The sequence below is a fragment of the Oratosquilla oratoria genome, chromosome 23 (genome assembly GCF_046742065.1).
Source record: "Oratosquilla oratoria isolate Oo_2021 chromosome 23, ASM4674206v1, whole genome shotgun sequence".
In the NCBI taxonomy this organism is placed as follows: domain Eukaryota; kingdom Metazoa; phylum Arthropoda; class Malacostraca; order Stomatopoda; family Squillidae; genus Oratosquilla; species Oratosquilla oratoria.
The window spans coordinates 37,786,749-37,796,748 of NC_134799.1; the positions used below are offsets into that span (position 1 = coordinate 37,786,749).

Consider the following 10,000-nt stretch of genomic DNA (forward strand, 5'->3'; position numbering starts at 1 on the left):
ATCTCTCTCCCTCCTTCTCCTTTCCCTCCTTTACTCCTTCTTATACTCCCTTTCTCCCTTCGTTTCTCTCTCCCTCCTTCCCTTCTCCCATCTTCTCTCCAGTCCTTCTTCCTTCTTATTCTTCTTCTCTTCTCCTCTCTTCCTCTCTTATTCTTCCTCTCTTTCTTCTTCCCTCTTTTATTTATCCCGTTTCTCTTCCATTATATCTATCCTTCCCTCCCTTTCTCCCTTCTATAATCTACCCCCACACTTTCCATATGGAATATTGACTCTATAAGTTTTATGTGGTCAATATTCTATGCGCTTATGGCGACATTTCTTCCGACCAGTTACTCAGCATTTATTTGTGATTGGAAAGTAATCTCAACTCAAAAAAGAATGTTGATCACTTTTTAACTTTTTCCACGTCTTTTTTCGCTCCAACTCTTCGGTGCGATATTGTTCCCCAAGGATAGAAGCGCTGGTTACTGTTAACAATAATCACCAAGCCCCTTGAGGTCAATGTCCAAGCCCGATACATACGTATACCAAGGGCTATTTCCCCCTTATAAAGGAGGTAGCCAAACTCAAAGGCATAAATCCACTCCCACCCATTTCATTCCCCCACATACTCCACTCCCATTCACCACTCCTCCCTCCCTCTTTTCTTAGCTCCTCCTGGATGACGGGTCATCCTTGCATCTTGCCCACTGCCCTGGGTCAGAAGCAGTGTCGCAAGACACAGCACATCCACAGCAAGGCCGCTTCATTAAATCGGTGACCCCCCCTTCTCCGTTCCCTCATGCAGAAAAAGAGAAGACGGGGAGGAATCCCTTCGGGCTGCACCAAGCCCCATAACTATATGAAATCGCCTGCCTTTAGCCAGAATAAAACACAACATTTACTGTTGACCAACACTTGCCTTGGAGATCAGAGTACGTAGGGAAAAGGTAACAGTTAAGCTCCTCAAGGCGTGAGATCACCTCACTACGTCGGCCTTCTTGATCAACTCTCAACTTCACCCTCATCCTCGCCATCAACCTCAACCTCAACTTGCAAGTCAACGCTTGAGTCAATTTGCATATACGTCCCTCCCATCCTCCTTCTCTCTCCCTTCCTTCCTCCTTCCTCTTTCCTCCTTCCTCCCTCATTCACTCCATCATTTCCTCCTTCCCCTCCCTCTCCCATCCTCCGTTAATATGTTCGTACACCCACGCATACAGGTGCACATGCCTCCATATCAGTTTACGCACATAAACGCACACATGTGTGTGTCAGATTGGAGAGAATATAGGAGAAAGAGAAGGAGGAAGAGAGGTAAAGAGGGAGAGAAAAGAGCATATAACTGCTTCCATGATTACGCACACATACACACACGAGCGCGCGCGCACACACTCACACACACACACACACACACACACACACACACACACACACACACACACACACACACACACACACACACACACACACACACACACACACCTCTTGGCACTGTGGTCAGAGTTCTCGCCTGCCACTACGGCGGTCCGAGTTCGAATCCCGCCCAGAGCTTAAATAATTTCAGTATCGCTGCGCTGCGGGTTGTTACTCCAACCCTCGTGGGCGGGTGTCGGGGTGTGTGTACGTGTAAGGTCATAGCATTACCCACAGATCGGTCATACGAGCTCTGAGCTCTCATCCGGGAAGTTAAAAACTGTCGATTACGAGCCCAACACGTGATCCAAGGCCATGGTGAATCACACACACATACATGTACGCGTACGCTGAAGCACAAACGTACATACAATTTCCCCTCAGGAAACACGTATGGAGTCAATACTTTAGGAAGTTTAGTGACGCCCCTACGGACTAGAGTCACGTGGAATTCCTTTATGAATGAAGACTAGTCTCCATTCAAAAAAAGTGTATTGATCAGTTCCAACTTTCACTCCCCTTTTGTTCTGCTTCCTTCTTCTTTAAACTTCTTCCCTTTATCATCTTTACGTCTCTTGTCCTCTTCAGTGGGAAATTGTCCACAGGCTAGAAACGCTGGTTATCGGTCACCAAATGCAATTGTCCCAAAATCCTGAATACACTGATATGATCAATTTCATTTATGTCTGGTCATGCACTGGAGATCAAGTCCGTGCATGACTGGGCAATGGATGTGCCACGCATTCCCTAACCATAAATAACAATTTCAATTTTCATGAAAGTGGCAGTTGCCGACAAGATTGACGAGTTAAACACCATATGAGGACGGAGCCTTTATTTGTACGACGTTTTCGCTTACTACAGCTTTTTCAAGTACTTGAAAAAGCTGTAATATGCGAAACGTCGTACAAATAAAGGCTCCGTCCTCATATGGTGTTTAACTCGTCAACAATTTCAATACTCAACTATATTCTGTCGAAACAGTTTGTGTGTGTGTGTGTGTGTGTGTGTGTGTGTGTGTGTGTGTGTGTGTGTGTGTGTGTGTGTGTGTGTGTGTGTGTGTGTGTGTGTGTGTGTGTGTGTGTGTGTGTGTGTACGTGTTCGTGAGTGAGTGAGTGAATTTGACACCTTGCATTAAGGTTAGTTCATTAAGTTCCCACATGATCTGTTATTGCTCTTGATGTCAATCATCCACAGTCAGCCTTTCTCTCTCTCTCTCTCTCTCTCTATCTGTCTATCTATCTATCTATCTATCTATCTATCTATCTATCTACTTATCTATCTATCTACCTATCTATCTATCTGTCTCTCTTTCTCTTTCTCTCTCTTTGTCTGTCTGCCTGTCTCTGTCTATCCACTATTCCTTTGTGATTTGCAGACATGACTGAATAAGGACATATTCTATAAATGTATTAGTCTGAATCTTTTTTATTTTTTATCTTTGTCGAGCTTCATCCATTGCCATTCTGCTTTTGTCTGACATTTGCAGACTTCGGGACGCCCACGATCTGTGACCTCGTGCCACTTGCCATACTGCTTCGAAGCCCAGCAAAACCGTTTCGAAGTTGTATTGGCTCAAAATCTCGTTTTTTTTTTTTTTTTTTTTTTTTTTGTGAACGTCTTCCGCCATATTCAATAGGGCTACTTCACTATTTGTTTGTTTATTTGTTTGTTTTTAGTGCTCACCGTGCTTCTTTATCGTTCTCTCTCACTGTACACAACACGAAACATTCACCATTTCCATTGTTAACTCACTTTAGTTTGGCAAAGATTGATCAATAATAAAACTCCAAACATGTAAGTCGTCTTTCGTAACAACACAATAACAAAAATCTATTTGTATTTTATTTTGAGCCTCGTGATTAACCGCTCCATGTTTGCACCAAAGTAGTTACAAGAGTTTAATCCCCCTCTCCAATTTTCGCTAATTTCCTGAAGGAATTTCCACATCGACCCCTTAAAGCCGAGATCCCCAATGGTCCAGCCCTCACATGATAGTTAATTTCCCACCTCTCCCCCAGCTTGGGCTACTCTCACGCATGCCTCTAACTCTCACCATTTTTTTCTTCTTCTTCAGATAAACCCGTTTGCAGAACGCGGAATCTCAAAGTTCCAGTGAGTCTGGGGCGGAATGTGACCGTGAACTGTACCGTGGACGCTTTCCCCCCGCCGTCTCGGTTCGCGTGGTCGCTCAACGACACCAAGGGACTCGTCTCGCTGCCGCAGACGCAGGTAAGGGGAGACTTTAACCGCAAAAGTTCTCTCGTTTTTTATCCCCCCCCTACCCACCCCCCTGCTTTCGCCCCCCCCCCCCTTTCCTTCCTTCCTTTCTTATGAGGGGGGTTTGCCTACGAGTTCTCTCGTTCTCATACCTACCCCTCCTTTTCTTTTCTTCTTGTTGGTTCTCTTAACAAACTCCTCTTCTTTGTTTTACGGCAGAAATTCTTTCATATATATTTTTTTTACATACAAACAACGGGTACCTGTATATGGTGGTTTTAGAAAACGGACGTCAAAAAGAATCATCTCCCTACCTCCCATTTTAGAAACCCGTCAACACCTTTACCTCCATCTGGAGGTACAACCCCGAGGGGCTGACACTCGGTCTCCCGACTATGCCTAAGGTGACAACCGGCGACTACTCCCTTCCTCCTACTACTGTGGCATAGAAACAGCGACACGTTGATACAACACAAACAATAATTCAAAGTTTCTTCCCGGAAATATATATGAGGACCGTTGGGGACCGTTGCCAGCCGCTCTGGGGCTTCGGGTTTACAGTCAGCGAAACTGAAGGTAGCATTTGTAATTATCACTATGATTTTTTTCTTAATTTGTTTTGTTTTGTTTTGTTTTGCTTTGTTTCTGTCCTATTCAGTTATGTTATATTTTATTTTCTTCCATTTAATTTTATCTCTTTTGTTACATTTCATTTGTATTCACTATTTAGTTTACTTTTATCGTTATTATCCTCTATTTATCTATGATTTTTTGTTGTTCATAATTTCGCACCAATTTCAACCAAAACCCAGACTAACACAATCTAACCAAACCCAAATTAACCCACTTAATCCCAACAAAACACAACCGAAACTAAACCCATCCAAACCTCCTCTAACCCATCCTAGCACCATAATCCACCGTGGCAAGGAACAACTCTCTAACAAGCAATCTAGACGCTTCTTCAGCCCGAGACTACCTCCTTCGTGTTCTTCTTGCAGTTCGAGAGTCGAGGCGATACTTCGCAGCTCCACTACACGATGCCCGAGAACGTCCAGGAGGTCAGACTCTTCTGTTGGGCCAACAACTCCCTCGGGGTCCAGAAGGAACCCTGCACCATCAGGGTCTTCACGCCGGGTAAGGAAAGCATGTTCAAAACAGGGGGGGGTGTCTCTCTCTCTCTCTCTCTCTCTCTCTCTCTCTCTCTCTCTCTCTCTCTCTCTCTCTCTCTCTCTCTCTCTCTCTCTCTCTCTCTCTCTCTCTCTCTCTCTCTCTCTATCTCTCTCTATCTCTCTCTGTGTGTGTGTGTGTGTGTGTGTGTGTGTGTGTGTGTGTGTGTGTGTGTGTGTGTGTGTGTGTGTGTGTGTGTGTGTGTGTGTGTGTGTGTGTGTGTGTGTGTGTGTGTGTGTGTGTGTGTGTGTGTGTGTGTGTGTGTGTGTGTGTGTGTGTGTGCGTGTGTGTGTGTGTGTGTGTGTGTGTGTGTGTGTGTGTGTGTGTGTGTGTGTGTGTGTGTGTGTGTGTGTGTGTGTGTGTGTGTGTGTGTGAGTATGTAAGTATGTGTGTGTGCGTGTGTACGTTTACATGTCTGTGTTAACAACACACGGAGCGATAAGAAGGCTATAAAAGACAAATACAAAGGACCTGCCGAACATTACTTTGGTAAGAACAGGAAGCTTTCAGCCTATGTCCATCTTTTCGCTTCTTTATCGTTCTCTTTCGTGGTCTTTCTGTCGCTTTCTGTCCATTTTAGTCTTATTCTGTTTCTTTGCTTCTGCGACTGTCGGTTTCCCCGTCCCCTGATCCCCGTCTTCTTTCCTCTGTCAGTCTGGCTTACTGTCTTACTCTTCTCCATCAGAACTATAACATGTTATTTGCTGAGTTGTGTGTGTATGTGTGTGTGTGTGTGTGTATTCACTTGGTCTTTTGGATCACGTGTTCGACTCGTGATCGACAGCTATTTCCCTCCTGGAAGAGAGCTCAGAGCTCGTAGGTCCGATCTATGGGTAATGCTATGACCTTTCACACACACACACCCCCAACTCCCCGCCCACGAGAGTCAGAGTAACGACCCGAAGCGCAGCTGTACCGAAATTAATTTCGGCCCTGGGCAGGATTCGAACCAAGCACTACGCGCACCACCATGCTAGTAGTTCATCGTTCTACCAACTGCGCCACCGTGTGTGTGTGTGTGTGTGTGTGTGTGTGTGTGTGTGTGTGTGTGTGTGTGTGTGTGTGTGTGTGTGTGTGTGTGTGTGTGTGTGTATAAGTGTGTGTGTGTGTGTGTATGTGTGTGTGTGTGTGTGTGTGTGTGTGTGTGTGTGTGTGTGTGTGTGTGTGTGTGTGTGTGTGTGTGTGTGTGTGTGTGTGTGTGTGTGTATGTGTGTGTGTGTGTTTGTGTGTGTGTGTGTGTGTGTGTGCGCACGTGCATGCGTGCATGGATGTGTACGGAGGTGCGTGTACATATATGTATAGTATGTATGCATGTATAGACAGTATGGATACATGTGGATGATTGTATGCATGCATGTATGTATGTATGTATGCTTGCATGCATGTATGTACACATGTATGTATGTGAACGTATGTGTGTACTGTATTTATGTATGCATGTATGCATACATGTATGAATATACAATACGTACGTATGCATGCATATACGTATGTATGTATGTACGAGTATGTATTTATGTATGTATGTATGTATGTATGTATGTATGTATGTATGCATGTGCGTATGTATGCATGTATGTATGCATGTATGTATGTATGTATGTATGTATGTATGTATATATCTATGAATGTATGTATGTATGTACGTATGTATGTATGTATGTATGTATGTATGTATGTATGTATGTATGTATGTATCTATGTATGTATGTGTGGCTACCTCCCGTGTAAGGGGGAAAAAGCCTTTGATATATGTATGTATGTATGTATGTATGTGTGTATGTATGTATGTATTATGTATGTACGATGCGTATGTATGAATGTATATATATTTTTTTATATATATATATATATATATAATATATATATATATATATGTGTGTGTGTGTGTGTGTGTGTGTGTGTGCGTATGTGTGTGCATGTCTGTGTGTGCATATGTGTATTTACCTAGTTGTATTTACCTAGTTGTATATTACGGGAAGGGGAGCTATGCTCGTGGGGTCCCGTCTTCATTTCTCATTTTATCTAAACAATTTTTAAATTCATGTATTGTTTTTGCACACACCACTTTCTCATCTAACTTGTTCCAACTGTCTATTACTCTGTGTGGAAAGCTGTTCTTTTTCAAATCTCTTCTATAGCTGTCTTTTTTTATTTTCTTTCCGTGTCCTCTTGTATTTCTGTCATCCCATTTTATCAGATTCTCTCTATCAGTAATTTCTATGCCTTTCATGATTCTGTAAATAGCTATCAAATCTCCTCTCTCTCTTCTTTGCTCTAGTGTCTGTAGTTCAAGTTTTTGTAGTCTCTCTTCATATGATAGTTTTGAGAGTGTTGGTGCCAGTTTTGTAATTGCTCTTTGTATTCTTTCAAGTTTTTTTTATACATTTTTTTGTACTTGGTGACCATATTGTTGCTGCATATTCTAATCTTGGTCTTATCAGGGTGATTAGGATTTTCCTCACCATTTCTTCATCCAGGTATGTAAATGCCACTTTGATTGTTCTTATTAAATTATAAGTTTCTCCAAAAATCTTATTTATATGTTTTTCAGGTGACATATTATTCATAACAATGACTCCCAGGTCCTTTTCATTTTCTACTTTTTTTATTCCCTCTTCTCCCAAATTATATGATCCTGTTATTCTGTTTTTGCTTTTTCCAAATTCCATTATACTGCACTTTTTTGTATTGAACTCCATCTCCCACTTCTTACTCCATTCCTGTACTTTATTTAGATCTCTCTGTAGTGATTCACAATCTTCTTCAGTTTTCACTCTTTTCAGTAGTTTTGCATCGTCTGCAAAGAAGCTCATATAGCTTTCAATTCCTTCATCCATATCATTAATATATATAGCAAACATTATTGGGGCCAGGACTGTTCCCTGCGGGACACCGCTTATTACTTCATTCCATTTTGAGTGCTGGTCTCTTATCACTACTCTCATTTTTCTTTCTTGCAAAAAGTCTTCCATCCAATTTAGTAATTTACCTTGTATTCGTCCTTCAGATTCTAGTTTCTTAAGCAACTTCTTATGTGGTACTTTGTCAAAAGCTTTTTTTAGGTCTAGAAATGCACAATCAGCCCATCCATCTCTTTCTTGTATTATATCTATTAGCCTTGAATAGAAACATATTAAATTGGTGACGCATGATCGTCCTTGTCTGAATCCAAATTGCCTTGGATTTAGTACGTTGTTTTTTTCCAAGTATTTTACCCATCTATTTTTGATAATTCTTTCACAAATTTTTGCTATTGTACTTGTTAGAGAGACTGGTCTATAGTTGGTAGGTTCTTCTTTATTTCCTCCTTTATATATAGGTACTATATTTGCTTTTTTCCAATCTTCTGGAACTTTTCCTTCTTTCAAGGAACTGCTTATTATGCTATGTATTTTGTCTGCCAGTTCATTCCTGCATTCTTTCAGAATCCAGTTTGCTATTTCATCTGGTCCATGTGATTTTCTGACATCAAGATTACTCAATTGTATCAATATTTCATTCTTTGATACTTCTATTTTTTCTATAGGGGGGACTTTCTCTTTCCATTCAATCTCTTCAGGTTGTATGTTCTCCCTTGTAAACACTGATTTAAAATGTTTGTTCATAATTTCCGCCATTTCCATTTCCTCAGTGTATTCAACTCCCCCTTGTCTTAATTTCTCCAAGTCCTGTTTGTTTTTCAGTTTATTGTTTACAAATCTGTAGAATAGTTTTGGTTGATCTTTACATTTTTCTATGACGTCTTTTTCATATTTTCTCTTTTCCTCTCTGCATGTTTGTACATATTCATTTCTATAACTGGTATATATTTTCCATTTTTCAGGTTTTCTGTCTTTTTTCCATCTGGTCCAGGCTTTGTCTCTTTTGTCTTTTAACTCCCTACAACTTTTGTTGTACCAGCATTTTACATATTCTTTTTCTTGTTTTTGTCTTGGGACATACTTTTCCACTCCTTTTTTGTAAATTTTTGTCAAAATATTCCATTTCTTTTCCACTGATGTTTCTTCTTTGTATATTTCTTCCCAGTTTTCTTGTTGAAAGAATTCTCTTATTTTATCAAAGTTTGTTTTTTCATACATCATTCTTCCTTTTCTATATTGTTCATTTCTTTTGATATATTTTTCTTCATTAAGTTCCAGTTCAATCAATATGTGGTCACTTTTACCTATTGGTGTTTTATATTCAATCTTGTCCACTATTCTAGGTTCAGATGTAATTAATAAGTCTAGTCTCGATGGTTCTTCTTCATTTCTATACCTAGTGTTCTCCTGTATCCATTGTGTCATTGTGTGGTCAATAATCATCTCAAGTAGAGCGTTTCCCCATGAGTCATCTCCACCCTTTACTGTCATTTCTTCCCAGCAGATTTCTTTGCAATTAAAGTCGCCCATCATAACTATTCTTCCTCCATCTTCCATTATCTTATTTAATGTTATCTTTGTGTCCTCTAACATACTTTTATGTTCACTCTCCTCCCATGAGGCTGTTTTTGGAGGCACATAATTTATCACAAATTTTCTGCTCTTCTTATCTCTGTCTTCCACTTCTATCATAATCATCTCTACTGTATTCTTTCCATATATGACACCTTTCACGTTTATATCCTTCTTAGTCAGGAACATAACTCCACCCCCTTGCTTTTTCTCTCTGTTTCTAATCCAATAATTGTATGCATCATGTCCTACACTGTTGGGTGGTAGTGGGCCTTTTAATTTTGTTTCTACAATTCCCATTATGTCTGGTTCTTTTTCTTTCAAATAATCATTCAGCTCATTCAATCCTGTTATTAATCCATCTATATTTGTGTAAGACACTCTTAGTTTTCTGCCACTTCCATTGTGTTCTCTGTTTCCCTTATGTTTTTCTTTTGTATGTCGAACTTCCTTAGTTTCATGTTCACTACTCTCCAATAGAATCTCTCTTTCTCTGACTCCGTTCTGTTCTCGTTTTTTGCCTTAGCTTCCAGTCTTTTCTGCTTTTCTTCCTCTCTTTCCTCCTTATTCATTTCTCTTTTTATCCATATCTTTTTGTATTGTTCACTTGTTGCTAGTTTCCCTGTTTTGGATAAGATATTCTCTGCCGTTGTTTGTGACTTGAATTTAATCTTAATTGGCCTGGTCTTGTCTGTGCTATACTTTCCGAGTCTAAATTTCTCTTCGATTTGTTTCATAATTTCTGGTTCATCTTCCTGAACTGATTCTAGTAATTGGCT

The 10,000-nt window shown here is 40.6% G+C and overlaps 1 protein-coding gene across 1 annotated transcript in view; it reads left to right on the forward strand.

The window, feature by feature from the left end:
- The window catches only part of LOC143037762 (uncharacterized), a 58,186-nt gene that overhangs the window by 25,979 nt on the left and 22,207 nt on the right, over window positions 1–10,000 (forward strand). The window contains exons 5-6 of the mRNA XM_076206314.1: window positions 3,473–3,627; window positions 4,617–4,752. Coding sequence (XP_076062429.1) covers window positions 3,473–3,627; window positions 4,617–4,752 — 291 coding nt within the window. The remainder of the gene's footprint in view (window positions 1–3,472; window positions 3,628–4,616; window positions 4,753–10,000) is intronic.